The sequence below is a fragment of the Callorhinchus milii genome, unplaced genomic scaffold (assembly GCF_018977255.1).
Source record: "Callorhinchus milii isolate IMCB2004 unplaced genomic scaffold, IMCB_Cmil_1.0 Scaffold5, whole genome shotgun sequence".
In the NCBI taxonomy this organism is placed as follows: domain Eukaryota; kingdom Metazoa; phylum Chordata; class Chondrichthyes; order Chimaeriformes; family Callorhinchidae; genus Callorhinchus; species Callorhinchus milii.
The window spans coordinates 40,655,632-40,677,055 of record NW_024704746.1 but is presented as its reverse complement, the minus strand read 5'-3'; the positions used below and the strand labels follow the sequence as shown (position 1 = coordinate 40,677,055).

At 41.1% G+C, this 21,424-nt stretch overlaps 1 protein-coding gene and 1 non-coding gene across 4 annotated transcripts in view; one reads left to right on the top strand and one right to left on the bottom strand.

The window, feature by feature from the left end:
- Positions 1–4,508: 4,508 nt before the first annotated feature.
- The window catches only part of lrp6 (low density lipoprotein receptor-related protein 6), a 95,433-nt gene continuing 78,517 nt past the window's right edge, over positions 4,509–21,424 (bottom strand). For 2 of the 3 annotated variants that reach the window (XM_042335090.1, XM_042335092.1), the window contains 11 exons: positions 20,756–20,958; positions 19,149–19,360; positions 18,850–19,040; positions 16,903–17,112; positions 14,853–14,978; positions 13,620–13,856; positions 12,248–12,358; positions 9,854–10,084; positions 8,140–8,276; positions 7,426–7,523; positions 4,509–6,500 (listed from right to left, as the gene is read on the bottom strand). In XM_042335090.1, coding sequence (XP_042191024.1) covers positions 6,218–6,500; positions 7,426–7,523; positions 8,140–8,276; positions 9,854–10,084; positions 12,248–12,358; positions 13,620–13,856; positions 14,853–14,978; positions 16,903–17,112; positions 18,850–19,040; positions 19,149–19,360; positions 20,756–20,958 — 2,039 coding nt within the window. In that variant the 3' untranslated portion in view covers positions 4,509–6,217. The remainder of the gene's footprint in view (positions 6,501–7,425; positions 7,524–8,139; positions 8,277–9,853; positions 10,085–12,247; positions 12,359–13,619; positions 13,857–14,852; positions 14,979–16,902; positions 17,113–18,849; positions 19,041–19,148; positions 19,361–20,755; positions 20,959–21,424) is intronic. The other variant, XM_042335091.1, reaches the window with a different exon arrangement.
- On the top strand, positions 17,845–17,916 carry trnav-aac. The gene has a single exon. It is a non-coding gene; the product is annotated as a tRNA-Val (tRNA).

Here is a 21,424-nt window from a genome sequence, read left to right as displayed (position 1 = left end):
CACAGGATTTAGCTTAAAATGTAGTGAGTTTTTGTAGGCAAATTCAGGCAGCCAATTTATGTACGGCAATGTCCCACCTTAACAAGCAGATAGGACCTTGGCTTTATGTCTCATCCGAAACTTCCAACAATGCAGCACTCCCCCAGTACTGAAGTATCAGCCTAGACTATGTGAGTTCAGTCTTGATTTGTGGCTTGAACCACAAACCTTCTGACTCAAAGGCCAGAGTACGACAAACTGAGACAGGCTGACACTGTTTTACACAACTGGTGAAGTAACACACTGTTGGTGAAGAGTTGAGTGTATTACAATGCTCTGTTTGACAGTTGTGAGGTATAAGACAACATAATACTGTATAGTGTTTCAAGGCAGTTGTAGATCAAGGTATTCAGAAGGCATCCAACTGTGAGAGAACCTCAAGTATGTAAGTATGATCGCAGTGCAGCAAAGCATGACTGCCTGTATCCTTATTCCAGAGTGTGTTATTCTGTAACTTTACAAATGTACTAAATCATCTACAAATAGTCACTATACTTTCACAGTAAATCCTTGTGAGACGTCTCGATGACATGATAAAGTACTGTATCAAATGCAGTACTGTATCAAATTGTTATTACTATTATTATATTTAGATCTTTTGGCTTTTTCATTTATATTACAAGTGGGATGGGCATCAACCTCATAGAGATGGAAGGGTAACATGATCAAATGGTGATTCAATACATGGCTATTAAGCCACATGATTCAAACAATTGTGATTTCAGCATTTTTCGCACCACATGTGGCTTAACATCTCATCCAAAAAGGTTGCAGCAAATTATCCCAGTACAATCTCAGCACAATGTCTCCATCAGCTACTTCATTCAGAAGTTTTTTTTAAAATGTGCAAAATGTATTCCTATTAGTTACATTCACAAGGCATTTTTCCAGCCTTCTAGAAGCATGGTGTTGTAGTCTTAAATGTGCCATTACTAGATTTCCATTACCTATGAGACACAGTCAGTCCTCACACTGACTGCTGGGTCAGTTCATTGTGTAACATGGATTACATAGGAGCACAGGAATGCACACGACTGGAAAGCCCTTTGCAGTCTATATTCCTCCAATAACTTAGCTGTTCTTTCCAAAATTCCAAGTGCCTTTTGTGGAATTATATGTTCAGCCAAGAGCTATGATGTTGGAGGAGAGAAACGGACTTAATGGTTCTGCAGTTAACCCTGCAACAACAACTTGCATTTATACAGTGTCCTTCACCGGGAACGGACAGGAAAAGAAACAGACTGCTAAAAGCAGCAGCCCAAACTTCAACTGAGAATCACGTCAGGAAGAAGTCTCAAGATATACTGTATTGCGATTGCGTGTTTTGTGGGAAAACACGGAAATCCATTTGCACACAGCCATGGAGTGAGTGACCAATTTTATCTGGGGGATTGTTGGCCACTGGGAGAAACACCCTTCTTTTTTTGAATAATGCCATCCACTTGGATAAGCAGTCAGTACCTCGGTTTAATGTCTCACTTGCAGGACGGCATCTCCAACAATGCAGCATACTTGCAGTATTAGGGTGTCTGTTTAGATTATGTGAATTCCATTTCCTGATGTGGGGCTTGAACCCACAACCTTCTGTCTCAGAGGCAAGAGTGCTACCAACTGAGCCAAGTTGCTATAAGGGTCCAATCAACAGGCTCAAGATGATGTCCATGAATCTATGCATAAGATACAGATTTTTTAACCGACTTTTGATGTTAGCAGATGCAAGCCATAGTGAAGGCGACATTCAAAACAAAATGTACACTTTTCTGAAGATATTTTCCAATACATCTTGATGGCAAGTTTTAAATGACCAAACTTAGAGACAGCATCAGTCAAGTCTCCTTTAATTTTCTATTTGAAAATTCATCTTAAAAAAAAGCTCTCCTTCAGCTAAGCTTGATCACAGGCAAATCCTAGTCATGACCAGACATAAATAAAACAGACATTGCCTTGGAATATGCAATATGCTTCATTGCATATTCCATGTAAGAAATATTACACGCATTCTTCTAATGCTGGCTTCAATTTAGCAATAAGAGTTATATTGATTTTGAATACAGTATAATTTTACTAAGTATTTGATGAGTCCCACAGCAATATGAAACTGCATTTTTTACGAACATCTGTTCTAACCCTGGGTGGTAAATAATTTAGATTTCCACTTGGCCTTGTACGATTGCTTACAATTTTGTAATGCTGTTCCATAAAAAGATGAAATCATTTTGAGGAACCTACCCCAGCAGCCATTAACATTCTAGTTTTCTTTGAAACAATTTTCAATTTTTAAATAGAAAAATCTGCAAGAAGTTAAAAAGAAATCAAAACATGTTTGAGGCTAGAGTCACCAGTAGGTGCAAACCCACTTTAAACAACAGTAAACCATTTACAGAAAATGGTATGTTTTATAGATGTACCACATGCTGTGCAAAATTGTTTTTATTTTCAAGCGGGGCAGACTTCTTTAACTGAAAAATGACAAAGTAAGAAAGTCTTCCAGAGTGACTTCAACATGTAATAGACTACAATAATCACACTGCACTTTCAAGTAATCAGTCTTAAAAAAGGAATAATTCCAGCTCACGAATCTGGATAAGCCCCCAAAGTACAGGGTAGTCTTTTTAAACAAAAAAAACAACCCTAAACACGGCGCAAACATAAAAAGCTGGGTTGGAATAAGGCTGCATTAAGATAAACATAATCCAAAGATTCTAAAGGCAACATAAAATCTAAGTGGTTTAATTCACAAGCAGTCCAAGATCATTACAGCTCCAATACAATTCATCTTGGAACAACTTCAGAGGCTAAGCAACGTCCTCACCTGTGAGTGGTTAGGTTGCTGTGAATCACTTGAATGGTTGGTCAGCTCCTTTACTGCACTCTGTCTGGCACAAATGTCTTTGCACCACATGAAAAAGAACTTGACTTATAATGAAAGTCTTTGGCTCTACCCAGCCTTGTGATCGAAAGGACCAAGGAAATGGTTTGTGTGCGTGATCACAGCAAGCTAGGCTCCGTCTGCTATTCTGAATGGATGGCAGTTGTGCGATGTATTTGATCTCCAAAAAGCGATACAAATGCTGATAGGATACAGGCTTAAACGTGCTAAACTTCCATAACTTCACATTCTCAATTGTGCCATTGAGGAAAATGTTCAGCAAAGAGCATAATCTTGTTCCACTTTCAAGGGGAGGGGGGAGGGAAGTAACCTTGAGTGATTTATTCAGGCTGTTAATAGTTGTGGCTTTCACAGTTGAGTACAGAAGTATGGTTACATATCTAGAAATAAAGCTACAGGTGAGGGAATGTAAATAATGTAGGAAGACTTAAGGGAAGAAAATGAAGAAACTCTGCACTATTTTGCCCTAACATTATGTGGCGGCATAGAACAGGGTATTTTCACAGGAGGAACTCAGTTCTGTAAATGCGTCACATTTAAATGACCGAATACATTTGTGTAGCTCATTGACAACTAATTGCATTTATATCATACCTTTGATGTTCTTATACAGAATACTTCACAGTGGAAACAGGACAAGGCAGTGGGATTAAAAGTACAGTTGAATCCGAGAACTGGTGCAGACTCGATGGGCCGAATGCCCTCCTTATGCGCTGTAGATTTCTATGAATCTTAATTTTATTTAATACTGATGCAAAACATCTCGGAAGATCAGAGGATAAAAGCCATTTTAGCTCCTCTCACTTGCAATTTAAATCTTCAGAACCTCTGGATTATGCTGTGCTTTTTTAGGCCCCCCCCCCCCCCGGCTTGCTCTTAATATCCTATAGAAATAGCTGTTTTTTAAAAAAAATCTGGTTATCGAAGTGCAAATAGGAACATTCTCTGGGAGTTCTGCCTTCTCTTCTGCTGGGACTTGAGCGAAAGAGCAGAGTTGTCATTGTTCTCAGGGTTTGTTTCCGCACTGAATAGCACACAGATATCCACCTGATCTTGCAACAAACCTTTTTACTCTTTAACTTTTGAAATTCAGTGGCAATCATTATTACAAACTGTCACTGTATCTACAACGAACACTCCAACCCCAAAGCAATGGGACTTACATTTCCCATAAAAATGCAGTTCTTGATGAAATGAGCTCTAAATAAGTACTTTGATAGCCCCACAGGAGGTTCAATAATGAAGTCTTTCTCAGCCGTTTCATTCTCCTCTCCCCTTTCCTCATCTTATCGGCGAGGGGGGGGGGGGGGGGGGGAAAGGAATATAAAATATTTCACTCTCACTTTTATTATAAAAATCAACTTTTCATTTGTTACAACTCAGCTTTATAACAGTAACAGAAATGGGCTTTGTACAAGGTGCTTTTTTTCTTTTTGAACACAGCTTAAACAAGCACAAGTTATTTTACATTTCAAGGATGTTAATGGACAAGTGGATAAGACTGACCAAATGTTGGTCAATAATATAAACACATCCTCGCAAAGCATCTTGGCACCGGGGGGGGGGGGGGGGGGGGGGGCGGGGGGGAGAGAGAGAAAAAGAGAGGGGAAGGGGCATTTGATCATGGTACTTGGTATAATTGTCAAGCCCCAATTGACAGCTGGAAAAGTACATTTGGAGGTTTACAGCTAATGCATTCAGCAGCACCAGATCCTTCACTTCCAAACAAGATCCTTCATTCCAAACTAAGTGATTTGCTTTAGGTGCACACCACCATAGGCTGTTTGGTAACAGGATTTGGCACGCAATCATACAGAAATATGCACAGATAGATACAACTTATAGCTCCTGGTACCACACGGACAGCAAACAAAAATTCTCATGTACAGGTCATTCCATATTTTGAGAGCATATTTTTGAACAATTTATTTCTGGTGGAAAATATTTCTGCCTATATTAAATAAATGAGTATCAGAAACAATATCTTAAAAAGGATGCAATGTTGAGATCAATTCGACTCAAGTCAGCTAAATGATAATGGACCATGACAAAGCATTCAGTCTTGGCTACAAAATGTCACATATTTGTTTTTAACAATGCAGAATATAAAGCTGATTTCTGAATTCTGGAAAAGTACCTTAACTGATGGGAAGAAAAAACAGAAAATAAACTCATCTGGATGTCTTGTCTTTTTTTTAAAAAAATCTGAGATTGTCATTACCCTTATACTTATGTTTTATAGAAAAATAAAATGAGGCATAAAGTGTAATAATAAAACTATACATGAAAGTACTGCAAGGATATATGGATAGGCTTTACAGAAGATCTAATACAAGGTTATTTTATAGCTCATAAATAGGTTATCTACACATATGTGATATAAAAATACAACTAGAACATTTCTGGGCACTGAAGTTAAAAGCTTATTGAGTAAGAATTAAAAAGGATCAGGCACGGCTTCTGGACTTGGTCAAATATTAGAGTCATAAATGCTTCCCCACCATTTGTTTTCATATTACTCTTGAATAGTGATGGTTCCATTCCAGAGGCTAAAAGCCAAGGTAATTTATCTTCCTCCCCTGTGCAACAAGGGTGTTGTATTGTGGGTTGATCGCACATGGCATCAGTCAGCTTTGGAAGCTGCAGAGTAGTTGATGCTGGCTTCACTGTGAAACTGCACACACCGCCGGTGCAAGTATCAGAAGAATCTCAGCATGTGGCTGTATGCTCCATCCTTTTCAACTGAGGAAGCGCTGCTAAAAATTGTTTTTCCTTCTAAAGGCTCAAGAAACAAAATCCAAACAAACTCTTCTCCACTTTAAGAAATGTGCTGTGCAGCTGATTTCCTCTCGGTGTAACCTGCAGGCTGTTGACACTATGTTTTCTTTGTCGAAATGCAGTGAGATTTTCTTCAAGCACTGGTCTTGTAAAAATTAATCCAGCAGTCCGTGCGCCCATTGCAAAGTGTGTGCTCATTGCCTTCTTTTGTTACTTTTTTTTGTCTTCTTCTTAGGTATAGTTGCTTCCCTGGGTTAAGGCATTTTGTTTGAATGTGAAAAAGCTTTTTTTTTGTACAAATTTTTACAATTTTTATGGCACAACCAGCAGGTGCTGTTTAGAAAATATATAAATATTCTCTCTACTGTACAAGTCGTTTGAAGCTATTCCCCCCTCCCCCTCAATACCCCATTTATTTTCACTGTACATATCCATACATATCTTCACTCTTTTGTGCAGTCTTTTGATATCCACAATTATTTACAATAGGCGAAGATGGTTATCCGGAGCTCAGGAGGAGTCTGTACATGGGGAGGGAGGGGGTGGATAAAGATGGTGTGAATAACTCCGTTCAGTGTATGGAGATGGAGGGCAACTTTCATAGTTCTCCTCGGCAGACAAGTACTGACTGCGCGGAGTAGGGGGTGGAGGGAAAGGCTCAGAGTCATAGTTCAGATCACTGTAGCATTTCGTCATGGCCATCCTCCTCCCAGGAGTGTAGTCACTGTCACAAACGTCAGTACTGCAGGGTGTTGTGGGTGGAGCAAAATTTCGATAAGCATAAGGTCTGTAGCTGTGTGGTGGGAGGGGGGAGGGCGAGGAAGAGAAGAAAGTGCAAGAAATCAGTGCATGACATCTGATATAAATCTATTAACATAAGAAGTACATAAATACAATCTTGCAAACAAAAAGTCCATACATATTTTTTTAAACTACAGATTTTTTTAAAAAAAATTTAAAGCGTTTCTGTTTCTTAAGCAGGAAAGTTTAGACATTGAATAAAACCAGATGCAACTGTGTTACCTCAACTATTATTAATGCCAAATAAACTCAACAGTTTCTGTTCAAGGAAAGCATGAATCAATTAGCCCTGAATAAGCCTATGGCAAAGATAATCTGGATACAATCTAACTTTAGAGCGACCGTTTCTGTTCTAAATAATTAGGAAACAAATATAGTTAGTGGAACAATCCTGTTTATGTATGTAATGCTGCTGCACGTATAACAGTCTAATATTAGCTAAATCCAAAATGTATATAAAATATAGAAAATGTCAGCGTTTCCAGGAGTATCAATCTTTTAACATGATTCTTTATACTTTCACTCTGTGCATGGGGAAAAATATGTCCTACATTTAGCAATGATATTTCTGCTTTACCCTTTCGTTCTATCAAATGGACACAAGATTAAGGTAATGGGGTCATTCCAAAAAGCCAAAGCTATTTCAGGGGTACAAAGGAGTTTTCAGGGCAAAATGCATAGAAGTCTTCCATAACCGTGTCAAAGGCAGTACCAAAATTTAAGTGCATTCTATAAAAATAGTTTGACCGTAATCAAAGCTACCAGATATCCTACTCAGGGGAACAGGATACCCTACCTGGGGAACATTTATATTAAGAGCAGAATAATATCTTTTGCACGATTGATCTTACAGTCTAAAAAGCAATGTGGCATTTGATTCAGTAAAATCCTATTGATTCAGATTGCCCGATGTTTACCTGTATGACCTGTGAGTGGAAGGACTGTTTGACGAGTAACCAAATTCCATGGTGTAATGTGAACGCTCTGTAGCTGGCGAAGGTGGAGGATTCAGCATCTAGGAAGGACAAAAGTCAATTTTAAATCTAGAAGTCTACGCTGGAGAAAGCATGTGGTTTCCTTCCTCTCCCCCCAGCATGATAATGGATTGTGAGGTACGACACTGAGCCACGAATACTAACATCTCAGCATTAATAGCTGATCTGTGCTGAAGAACCTACCTCAGGCAGGTAGTGTTACAGGGAAATGAATAACAAAATAACTGATCGCAGCCACCTGAGGTGTTGGCAGGGAGAAAGGAGAAAAGGGAAAAATGTTCCTGCTCCCAATTTTTGGCCATTGTTCTTTGCTGGAATCTGCCATGAAAACAGGATCGGGCGTTGCTGTAATGCCTCCTTTCCCTCTGTGCCCTGTCGATCTCTGTCCCCTGCCTCCCCCCCACTCCCACACACATATACACACAGTTGAATAGTTTTGCGAGGATTTACTGACTAGGTTCACAAATAAGGAAAGGTCGCTTGAGTGATCCAATTCAGAGGGACAGATGCAAATTGTGAAACAGAGGCAATTGGGAGCGTGAAACAAAGAGGCTGAGCAGGTGTCCAATTTTGTTCTCCTCTCCCAGGTTACAAGCTACAAGCTCAGATGTTCACGATTAAAAACTGTCTACTTACAGGAGGAAAGTAAGTGCCTTTTGTGCTGGAGGAGCTGCTGGAAGAGGCACCGGTAACATGAGCTCGGTCATAGGGAGGCCCACTGCTTCCGCCCATAATGCTCAAAGAGCTCATCACTGACTTGCCACGGGACATACCTGGAATGAAACAACAACAACAAAATTACATTTATATAGCGCCTTTCACATCGGGAGCACGTCCCAAGGCGCTGGACAATCAGTGTTTCAGACCTGAGCTGGGGGTCAGGGTTGGGGAGAGTGGAGGGAAGCGGGGGGGGTGAGGAGGGTGATTGAAGGCAAAGGTTGAAGAGGAGGGTCTTGAGATGGGTCTTGAAGGAGGCAAGGGAGGGGACGAGAGCAAAGTTGAATGCAACAGCAACCAACAACAACTTTATGTTTACATACTCTCAAAACACTTCACAGAGCTGATTGGGAACCTGAGCTGGGGTTGGGGGGTGTCTAGGTGGTTGGGAAGGGGAGGATAAGGAAAGGGTGGGAAGTCAAGAAAGGGGAGCCAGGGTGACCAAAATACAGCCCCCAAAAAGGTTTAAAGGTGGGGAGGGAAGGGGCAAGGCATATGGGCTCTGATATGGGGTTCCAGAGGGGAAGCAGAATGACAAACTTAGGCAACTAAACTGCAAGACCTCTGCCAAGGCTTTCTTCACACGGAGAAATGTATACTTATTCATCCCAATCACTATAAACACGCTGAGACGTTATCCTACGTGAAAGGCGCTACATAAATGCGAGTTGGTGAGGTTGTCATCATATTGCAATCGCCAGTGCAATACAGCCAGCACCTGGGTAGCATTAGGAGTGGAAAGCATTCCTAGCACTGTAAAGTGAGACAACAGCACAGCTCCCAACACATGATCTCAAACAGGGAATCATTCAGTGATTCAAGATACTTCCAGTGAGCTTGATGGAGAACAGCTGACTGTTTTAGAAGCTCTGCTGAGTCATTACATTATAGAATGGACGTACAAGAGACCACCCAAGTTCATTTTAAGAAACAAGAGGGCTTCAGAACAGCGATGCCAATCTGTAACTACACCACTTCAGGAACTGTCTCACGAACAACAGCATAGGCTGAAAGCAGGGTTGTTAATACTTGAACAGAATAAAAAGAAAAATTTACATTACATAATGCCTTTTTCGTCGAGAGAACTCCTCAATGTACGTGTCACTAGTGGCTAGACACCTGAGTTGGGAGTGGGAGCAGGAGTGGGGAGGGGAGAGGTGACTAAAAGTGTGCTTAAAGAAGTATTCTGAGACGCACCTTGAATGAGAGGAGGGGAGGGAGGAAGCCCTCCATGAAACAGGCCAGTGATCATTGAGGTAAGGGAGCAGCAGTGTCAGTATGCTTGAACAAGGTGGCAGAGGTAGGAAGTCTAAAAACCTCAGTGCAGCACAGCACTGGTACCACAACTGCAGTGTGGTAATGTTAGTAACAATAGGATATGACAAGATGTCAATTCATCAACAACATTCTTCTGGAAGAGATCAGGCTGGTGATATTAATATTAAAAGTATGAATTAGAATCATCCTGCAACCCGGAGTAAAGCATTGTATCAAAATACAACCTGACGGAGCTAATGAATTGCAGCAACAGGAACAAAGTGCCAGTTACTGACTGCAGCATTATACTTTCTTCAATGTGATTCCATAAACTGTACCTCACTGCTCAGTGCCCGACAACACGGATCATCCTTACCTTGCAGTGATCCTGGGAGGGAGTTAGTATGCGGTACATAGCCCAGAGGCACTGAAGCAGATCCGTGCACAACAAAATCATTTGTCATAGTCTCTCCATCGCCTTTCATCCGCGGGCACAGTACACGCTGGCAAATGAAGTACATAGCTCCGATCACAAACACTGAGAGAATCACACCGATAATTGAACCGATGGTGTTTGTGGGCTGAGGCGTCGGCTCCTCTGTTGGATCTGTAATAAAAGAACATTTTTTTTCCCATCAAGGTGATGTTTTGTACCATTTAATTTACTGCTATCGAGTGGGTGGGGGTTGCTGAATTAGTGATGGATTGATTCTGAGGCACGAGTGATTTTTGGAGGAAAAAGATGAGGAAAGGACCGAAGGCAACTGAAATGTGTTCTTGGGTTTACTTTAAAAGTGCTAAATACAGAGGAAATAGCTCTCTTTTATTCCAACTAAACCTTGCTAGCAATGAGAGCTTCATTGGCCTGAGGCGTCCGCAAATTTTAGGACTAGGAAGACAAAGTGAGAACTTAAAAACTTGAACGAAAAGTCATTAAGCCTCTGTGGCAATTCATTTTAAAATACCCATTAGGACAATATTGTAATTGACCCTATAAAATACATCACCTGGGCAAAGAAAGAGGATAATTCAGGAAAACAAAAATTCAGAAGTGACACTTTCGATTAAATAAAACCTCCAAAATGTTATCAAATCCCATCAAGTCCAAGGCAACTGCTGCAGTTTCTTTTTTTTCCCCCCTCTTCCCCTCCGTGTCTAGGTTACTGCTCTGCACTCTATGGTCAGACTATCACAGCTTTAAACACCCATATCTTTTTCCACCAATTCCTTACTTGGACACATTCCAGCCAGACCTCCACTCATTTCCAAAATAATACAGAATGTAATTACGCTTAATTTCACATCCTCATCACATGATCTCATGCCTTTACTTTCAGCATTCATGTCTAGTAACAACAGAGAGAAATTGGCCAGAATGAAAATAATAATATTTGATATAGCTCCTTCTACGTCAGGAGGACATCCCAAAGTGCTTCACAGGTTATATACTATAAAGTGAGGTGATTGTGTTTTATAGGTGAAATGCTCTTCAGAGAGCCAGTACAGACACAATAGGCCAAATGGCCTTCTTCTGTATCATAAATTTCTATAGTTCTATGGGACATATGGTGCCTGTCACATTGGGAAGACGTCTCAAAGTGCTTCACAAGATGTGCTGTTAAGTGGAGTGACTGTGTATGTGTTCGCAAAAAGTTAAAATGGGAATTTATTAGGGGTAATAAATCCACTCAAACAAACGCATACAAAAATCAGCATGTGAACATGTTGATAAATCTGACTCAAGCACACATTTCACAAGAGCAAACTGAAACACAAAGGTCCCTTTCATTTTCATGTACTGCGCCAGGGATATCAAACATGCAGAACTCATAACCTTATAACTCAGAAGTGAGAGTGCAACCACATGAGCCAAACTGATACAAAATAATATCCTTGCATTTGATATAATTAATGCATTTCATGCCGGGAGGACATCTCCGAGGGCTTCACAGAATTTAGTGTAAAGTGTGGGGATTATGTACTATGAGGACTAAGAAAGCAATTTGATACATATTTGGAAAGTATCTATTCGTGTCAACAAATTTTCCGACTTTCTTCAAGATGCTACGCTAGAATCTGTTAAAAAAAATCAGCCTTCTTCGTTTTCCAGATGCTTTCAGGATTTTAAGGCACAGAAAATAAGAGTTTGATCTGCGTGCATCTCTCCCTTTACTGCACCTGCTCACTTCCAAATAAAGCTAATAGAACTGAAGTACAACATGATCTAAAACAAATTATCTGCCATTGGCTTGTCAAAGTTGTATATTATATATCTAATGATTGCATCAATCTCAAAAATGTCCCAAATTGGGACAAGAGCTATGTTTGACTAAAGGTGAACTTGATCAAACCTGACTTCAATGCTCTTAAGGCATCAAAGAGATGTCAGCTCTGGTGCTTCAACTTCTAAATAAGTTGAAGTTTGGTTTATGTAATTAGTCATTAATAAAGGCCATTGAAAATAACTATTGTTCGGATCTCGCCTTGGCATTGGAGCAGTTAGCAGCAGAATTAGTGCAGTTAGCATTGAAATTCCAATATAAAACCAGCCTACCCAGCCCTGTGCTTCATGCCTAACTGCTCATCTGTCCCCCAAGGCCGAATATGTTTGACACCCCTGAACAGTCCTTATTTTTTCTTAATGGGAAGAGGAAGAAAAGAAACACCATTCGTTGGGAATGAAATTAACAGAATTTACCGTCACCAAAGAGCAAAAACTCAAATGCATCAAACTCTTGCGGAAGAGAATCATTATTCAATCAAAACTTACAGCAAGCAACTTCATCCGAATTATCAGTGCAGTCATTGTTATGATCGCATTTTTTATGTTTGGCAATGCACTGGCCATTGGCACAACGGAACTGGTCCACAGGGCACAGAACTGAGCAAGGAGGGAAAAAGAAAACAATTTACAGATTGCGAAATGGGCAGGCTTAACGTAGATGCTCAAAAACTGAAATACAGTGGAGCCCCGTTATAACGCGATAGTTTGAAACCATCAAATCCCGATCTGCATTACAATTGGGTGCAATCACCAGTCAAAGTTTCTGCATTCAGTATACACGTTGACAGAATATCAGTGGGCATGCAGGAAGAGTTGAATGCACTGTGTGCAAATAGTGACCCTATGTCCCAGAAGCTAGCTGTTTTAGCTTTCACTGCATTGACCAGTGCTTTGAGTGAGTAAGTAAATGCCTTGGGACGTCCTCACAATGTGAAAAGCGCTATATAAAATGAAAATTTATATTGCATTGTAAACACTGAGGTTCATAAACGAACCCATGTTCTAATGAAACGCTTTTTAAAAGGGTACCACTGTACATCTCAAATACAAAGCGCCAAGGAAATAATGCCATTGTTGCCACCGAGAATTAAAATCGGGTTGGTAATAGTCAAGAAGAGTTCATTCCTCTCGCCTCCCCTCCCGGTCCTCTGAACTGTTCCCCAGCCTCTCTCACTGCATCTCTCAGCGCTGGGGGCAGGATGAAAATACGACTGATTATTCGTCGTCCAAATTTTCACTCTCTTCCTGTTGGGGGAGCACACTCTCCCATCGTTGCGGGTTAGGTGGAAAGCATCCTAGCCCTCCCTGCAGGGAATGTTCATCACTTTCACTGCGACTCTGCACCTTTTGGCAGCTGAGATTGGAAATGTATTGCGACGTTGAGACAATTGTGAAGTATAAACCTAAATCTCACCGCTAGGTGGCGGAACCTACCAGTAAACCTGAGCGTCTTTCGCTGACTTCCTATTTTTCTTTCCCCCCTTTCGTGCCCTTCTCCTCGGCAACAACAGAGAACAATGTCCAAGTGCAGAAGCAAGTGAATGATGCATGTCTAAATCCACAGCCACAGAATGAAGCAGAGCCCCACAATGATCTGTCCCTAGCCACTGTAACCAATCTGAATATGCACAGCACAAAATGAATCAGCAAGCAAGAGATTCGAGTGAGTCTCCCACATAAACAGTAGAGAAAAAGCACATATATTATGCATAGAATTAATCACCAAAATACCCTTTACACTAAGAAAGCTTATTTCCCCCTCGTTACGCTAACCAGCAGCTTACTCTCCCTGCTCCAGGGTAAAGTTGATTTTTAAAAATTACAGGGTATGGAAGAGAATCGCCCCAACAACAAATACCTTCGCATTTCTGTTCATCAGACTGGTCTTGACAATTCGTCTCTCCATTGCACCTGAAGGCAACCTCTATACACTGTCCACTGGCGCACTGGAATTGACTGTCTGAGCACACTGGGCAGTTTTGTTCATCACTTTGATCGTCACATTCAGGATACCCGTCACAGCGCCAGGCCAAGGGGATGCAATCTATCTCTCCAGTGGCGCAGGTGAAATGATCTGGAGCACAGGTCGGTGGCTCTACACGGGAGAAAAGCAGTGCACGCATTGCACGCACGCACAGCAGGTTAGAAAATAAAACCTAAACACTTAATGTTTATTTGATTTATTGCACCTTCTCCCCATATCTTTTCCAAACTGTATTCTTCATAATGACACCATAAAATCATATCCATCGGGTGCAAGCCTTAATATTGAATGCTTCCAGTTACTGTGACGGTGTGATGGGCAGGGCAGCCAACCCCAAACTTGTTCTCATCTATACATTGAAAAGAGCAGTCTGCTTCCTCTCCGGACCTTCTGATAGCAATTTGGATTATAAACGCCAACAACTTGCACTTATAAAGCGCCCTCCACGCAGGGCAGCGCCTCAAGAGCGATCAACAGTGGCGGAGCCTGATTCCAAGCCGAGGGGAACGGGGAGGTGACCGTAAGTACGGTCAAAGAGGTAAGTTTTCCATCGGGACTTGAAAAAGGGGAAAAGGGGTGGGGGCATGGCGGAGGGATTGAGGGTGAGCGTTTCAGAGTTTTGGGATGTAGTGGCTGAAAACGCATCCTCCAATGGTGTGGCGGAGGGTGAGAGGGACGAGCAGGCCAGTGCCAGTCGAGTGGAGGTGAATTGGGGAGGTGGGAGAGGTAGGGAGGGGCAGGGAGTGAATGGATTTGAATACGTGTGTGAGGATCTTGAAATCGAGCCGTTCGGTGATGGGGAGCCAGTGGAGCCTGGCCAGAACTGCTGAGATGTGTATATGATTGGGATCAGTTGGTAAAGGCACTACCCAGGGTAGATCTGAGCTGGGTTTCAGGTTCAATCTCTCATTTCTGCTGAGTTTAAACTCATTTGGAATGGTGGCAAGGGTGCTACAACTGATGCTACCACTGATCGAACCCTTGTAGTAAAGTGAGAACAGCAATGGGTTTTGGCTGTGACGTCCCCACAGTCAAAATAACATTTTGAAATGATCATCGAGCAATGATCACGATAGCTGCAGCTTCAAATTGAACACTTTCTTTTACCTCCACAAGATAGCTCATCTTGAAGTAGGACAAGGTGAACAGGGCACGAACAGCGTGTAGTACCATCTCCCTTTACAATGCAAATGTGGGAGCAGCCACCATTATCCTGAGTGCAGGGATGTTCCGCTACAAGACAAGAGAAATCCTACATTAGCTTTCATACTGCAAATGCAAAAGGAGAATTACAGAGTGGTACAAGCCAATCAGTCCATGCCAGTATTTATACTCCACATGTTCTATTCCTTTTTCATGCTCATGTATGCGTCATGTTTTCTCTAAAATAAATTCATGAATGCCTAATACACGAATGCCACACATAATAGCAAAGCACCAAATGATTGCAACTGCGTGAAAGTTACATTAGCTTTCCCGATTGGAAGCAGATCATTAGTTTTTAACCATTGCATCTAGTGCGAGAGTTGGATTTTCTGACATGTTTTTATACCTTCTAAAATATAGATAGAATAAAGCTGAGTTTCTCTCTAAAAAATAACTGAGTCACAGTATTGGCATTGTGACTTATAAAATACCCTGAAATCGTGGGTACAATAATTTTGAACCAAAATCTATTTCAAATAAAAGTGACAAATTCGAAAATATAGTAGAACAGCCTTTTGCCTCCGAGTCAGAAGGTTGTAGATTTAAGCCCTATGTCGGGACTTTGAATTCAATCAAGTTTGACACTCCAAAGGATTGCTGGGGAAAGAGTGCTGCAATGTCAGAGGTGCTGTGCTTTGGATGAGATGTTAAAATAAGGTTTTGTCTACCTGTTCAGATGAACATTCAAAATGCCATGGCACGATTTGAAAAGAGAAGAAAGTTTCTTCCAATGTCCTGACCCACAATCCCCCAAATAACATTCACTGCTTGTTATTTGCTAGTTGCTGTCTGAAATGTGACTCCCACATTTGCCCACAAATAGTCACTACACTTTTTGCTAAAAACCCATGAAGTGCTTTGAAACATCATCCTGATGTGAAAGATGCTATAACAAATCCAATATTTTTTTAATAAGGCACCCTGACACATCTGTTGACCCGCACCGTGCATCACTGGGGACAGAAGATACTCAGGATTGTGTGTATGTGCATCCATACACTTAGGAAATTCTGGCAATTACCATTCAAAATTTTGTATAATCTTTCGAGAACAATTGCTGCTGTTTTACATCTATTTCAGGTTTATCTGGAAAGCTGCCAGACTCTATTTGCACTGTATGCACTTTTAAGAATCTACAGTACCGTCGCTTAGATCTTTCATGATCCAATAAAAAGAATTCCAACAGCGCCAAAACCTTTTTTTTAAAATTAAAATGGCTTAAAACACCAACAAAATTAGGCACATCAGCCTTTGATCTGCATTTAAAAATTATTACAAGTGCCAATAGTTACTTTTCTAGCACAATGTCCTCAATAGTGCCACAAGCTTCACTGGAAAGTAATTCTCAGGTTTTCAGTAATGGGTATTGCCACAGTGATATTGCTTTGAAAATCATTCCCTTCAACTCACTTTATTTTATTATTGACTGTGGCATTCATGAGAATTGTTTATTTAGGTTTTTGTTGGTGCTGCAGGTTACACCGTTTTTCAGGTGAAGGGTTGACAACAGCAATGTCACTGTTTCAGATTTTATAACGTTGTAATAAATCACAACCAAGTAAAAGTAATAATTAATAACCCTTGCATTTGATATATTGCCTTTCATGTTGGGAGGACATTTCAAAGTGCTTCACAGCATATTCCAGAAAGGGGAGGGGTTGTGTATCACATAATACAGTCACTCTATTTTACAGTATATTCCGTGCAGCGCTTTGAGACGCCTCAACGACACAATTAGGCACTTATACCAAATGCAACTATTATTATTTTGTTGGCGATGGGAGTATATGATTTGCAATTTAACGCTTTGCAACATTTTAACACTTTCAAACAAAAGTGGCCTATTTTTCCATTCCCTTCATTAATTCTTCTCTTTCTCGCCTGACCCCACGAGGAGGCATCTATCATAAAATAGATCAGCTTCGATACAGATAGGAATGGAGCAGCATACCAAATTCCTCCAGGTCAAGGTCTTTCACAGCATGAATGTCACTCAGCTGGGCAATGCGTGCTTGAATCTTAGTGCGACTGTTGCCGTTCATCTTCTCGATCCTCTCAATCATCTGCTGCTGTCTGTCAATCCAGTACAAGTGGCTTCCAAACACGGTCAAACCAACTGGCTGCAGGATATTCGCATCTTCCAGAACAATTCGATTTGCGCCTTAAAAGAAAGGTTATAACATTTTTTAAAATAAAAAAATACAGTCCACCACACTTTGGTGCATCTCTTCATTTGGTACGGTGCAGCACAATTTTTAGAATACAGAACTAGTTCCATGGCCCACGTGATATTTTGCTGGTGTCTCAAAATTAACAAGGGAAATGTTTCCACCAATATTTTTTAAATTTGTTCCTTGTAAATTTCTAATGCTTTGCATATTTGTTTTTAAAAGGGAGGGTGCCTTCTCACTCACAAAAAAATGAAGCAATTTGGATTTACAATGGAGAGAGGAAGGAACAGGTGTTTCACAACACTGACTTCAGAGAAATGCACGTCCGGCAAGTGATAAATTGTAGAACTGCAGATAGGGTGGGAGTTAGCGGCCACCATATTCCACACGTCAGTTTCCGACGTCATAGAGAGGGGCAGCAAGTGGAATTAAGCTGCTTCCTCATGGGAAGAAGGCGTTGCAGAACCACTGAAATTTATGGCACAAAATAAAGCCATTTGGTCCATCACGTTTGTGCTGGCTTCTTCAAAAGCAATCATTTCAGTCCCATGTACCTGTCACCCTCCCCCCCCCTCTAACTCTGTAGCTGACTCCTTTAAAAGTATTTATCTACTTCTAGTTCCATGTTCATCTCCTGGAGGATAACTCCACAGGGAAACTACTCAACATACTTCTTAGGCATCCTTCAGGTTTAATCCACAGAATAATGGGACCTAAACTGGAGTCCTGTAGCTCAGTGGTTAGAGCACTCGCCTAACAAGCGAGAGACCTGGGTTCAATTCCTGGCAGGACGAAACATTGGGCAAGTTTCCTTACTCCACACGCCTCGGTTTACCTAGCAGTAAGTAGGAACCCAGTTGTTATTCGATTGGCGGATCACTTTTCCAGGGGTAATAATTCCTTCAAAAAAAAATTGATCATGCAATTCACGACTGTTTGTGGGACACTGCTGTGCACAATCGGCTGCTGCATTTTGCCCACAAAATATAGTTAATTCACTTTATAGTATATTCTGTGAAGCGCTTTGAGACGTCTCGAAGACGTGATAAGGCGCTGTATCAAACGCACGGATTATTATTATTCAAAAGAATTCATTAAGCGCTGAGGAGAAGGGGAGAAATCTGATATATGATCAAGTGCCTAATTTGGATAACATGGAATGCATCAGAAGGCTTTTTGCTCCGACATCTATCAGCTGTTCTGTCTTTTCCAGCATTAGGGAAGATCTTGTTTCACTTTGAATAATTGCATGGCAACTGGAAAGGTTCTGACTGGAAGAAAAGTATCTGGAAGAAATTACCCCAAATTGTATGACAGTACTCAGTCCCAATTTTAAGTGTTATACTTTACTGCACTATATGTCTCAATACTTATTTGTAGTGATGCAGAAAATCAACTGGCAAAAGACGTGTGCAACAAGAGGAATGGTAGCAACCAGCATGTGGGGAGTTACACAGGAGGCAGGCAGAAAGCAAGCAAAAAAGCAAGCAAGAAAGGAAGCAAGGAAGGATCCTGGTAGCTCAGTAGATAAAGCCACTGCCAAGTACAGAACTGGGACATTAAGATTCCAACGGTCAATGCAATGCCAAGTTGGCTGATCTCACTAAATCACTAAATAATGTTTCCACTGACAGAAACAGGTTATACTATCCATGTTTTCCAATAATATATTGAGAGGTTTTGGGGGGGGGGGGGGGGGGGTGTCAGGCTATTCAGTGCTTCTATACCTGATAGGTCACTGCTTTCAATACGACGGAGGTCAGAGTCTGCCCAGAAGAGTTTCCCAATCTTGTTATCGATTGCAAGAGCGACTGGTTTACTCAATCCACTGAAGAACAGGACCTCGCGCTCCGTGCCATCCAATGCAGCCCGCTCGATTCGTGGGGATCGATCTTGAAGGTTAGTGAAGTACATGTACCTGTGTGGATGAGAGAGCAAAAAATATTCAATAATATATTACCTACAGTTATTTTACAATAAACCTCAATCCATAGATGAAACACTGAAAATCAAAAAGTGGCTGTACCCTCTCTCTGGATTTACGATAATTGCCCTGGGCTTGTCTTGTTCTCCCCTTAGGACCACACCTATCGGTTTACCATCCAACCGTGTGACATTTATAACATTGGTGGCTTCACAGGTCCAGTAGATATAACGGCTGTAGACGTCAATGCTGAGATCATAAGGCTGCATATCCAAGTTTTGGTTGGGGATAGTGCTGGTCACAACTGTGAAACTCTGCAATGAAAGAGCCCAGTTAAAACAAAGGCAGATACGGCCAAACCTTGAATCTTTTGCACATAATAATAATCCTTGCATTTGATATAACGCTTTTTCACATCTTCTAGACTTCTCAAAGCGCTTCACAGAATATACTCTAAGGTGAATTGACTGTATGTTTGTGGGCGAAACGCGGCAGCCAATTGCGCACAGCAGTGTCCCACAAACAGTCGTGGACTGAAGTGACCAATTTTTTATTATTGTTTTCTTTCTTGAGGGATTATCATTAGGCGTGTAGAGTAAGGAAACTTGTCCAAGGTTTTGCCCTGCCAGGAATCGAACCCAGATCTATCGGTTGCGAGGCAAGTGCTCTAACCACTGAGCTACAGGTCTCCACATGTTCAAGTAAGACACAAAAAAAAAATGGATGTTTTAATTTAGCGTGAATGCTAGCTCCTGAAAAGTATACAATTGTGCAAGTTGTGGGCTGGCTTCTGATAGCAAGAAATTAAAGCTGGTGTGGAAAGAACTGCGTGGCTCCATTTAGTATAAGATCATAGGATCATCAGTTTCACGATTCCCAACACAACCGTGCTTTTCGGAGGAGTATACAAAGGGGAAAATAATCCACAGAGAGAAGGGTGGAGAGTGGGAGAGAATTAGCTCAGCAAATGGGCAACATTTTATAGCTGGGAGTAGGGTTTCTGTAGATAAATACCTTGTGAGATAGTAACAAACAAGAGGGATTGTAGACCACATATAATAAGGGTTTTATTTTCCATGTCACAATTTTTTTCTCTGGTCTCCGAGCCAGTGACTCTTGGTCAGGTACAGTTCAAGTGGCACTGGCTGGCCTCCAGCACCTCGCCCAAGTGGACATTTCTCATGCATGAGCCTTAACAGCAAGAGCTGGCAGGCTATTCAACCATGACAGTGTCACAGCCAAGTCTATGTTGTCCGCCTTAGACTCCAATATTGACCTGGCATCAGTGGATAGTGCTCCAGGGAAGGAACCTTAGCTGGTTTGTATCATCTCTAGCCCATAAACGCACAACTCCAGATAACACATGGCCTTCTCAGTACAAAGGCTTTGGGAGGAATTTATATAAAGAAGACAGAATGTCATATAAACCAGGAACTCAAACACTACTGTTAAAATTACTTTTGCTTCCAACAATTACTGCAGGAGACGAGATTCCTTGCTGTTGTGACTAAAGAAAACTTGGGCTTTTGGTGTTTTTTTGCTTTAAAATGACCAGAATTATCATAGATTAGAAACAGGCCCATAGTGGGAAAATAATGAATTAACCAGCACTTTCAGTTTAAAAAACACACAACCACCACCAGTTTAACCATTCTCAAAAATGAAGCGTCAAAAAACTGTTGTTAAATGCAGTCTGTGTTAGTACAGACCTCAGTTCCATCCTCCTGCGCTCGTCTGATAACATTTTGACGTGAATCGATCCAGTACAGATGCTTATGTACAGGGTCATAGTCGATGGCCCTAACATTCCTCAGACTGTGGATTGGAAGAATGATGTCAGGGCTCTGCTGTTCGTCGATAACCATCCGATTAATTGCGTTTTTTTGGCTGAACAGCAGAAACGAAGTTGGAGCTGGAAGGTGATAATGTCATTACTGAACCAACAGGTCATAACAGCAAAAACGTTTGAACAAACTTAAAGAAAACTATGTTTGAATGGAAAAAATATTTCTTTAAATCTCAAAATCAGTTACAGTTCTGAAAATAGATTTATATCAGTAAAGTTATATTTCTTGTAAAGTGTGTACTGGCGGGGGGAGGGGGGGAAAACATTGTTACTTTAATAGTGCAACAAATTTTAACTCAAAATCCACCAAATGATGTGATTTGTGACAATTCAGAATGTTTTAAATACACGTTAGGATATCCCAGCTTTAAACATATAATTTTCACAAATGTGAAAAACAGAGCTAAATCCAATTTTCAAATTGATTCTTTTTTAATCCCACTCCCAGTTCCCTGTTGTGCCTGAGGCCGCACACATCCAAGGCCAGACTACTCCCAATACTATTATTATCTCACCACATGGGAGAGCGAGC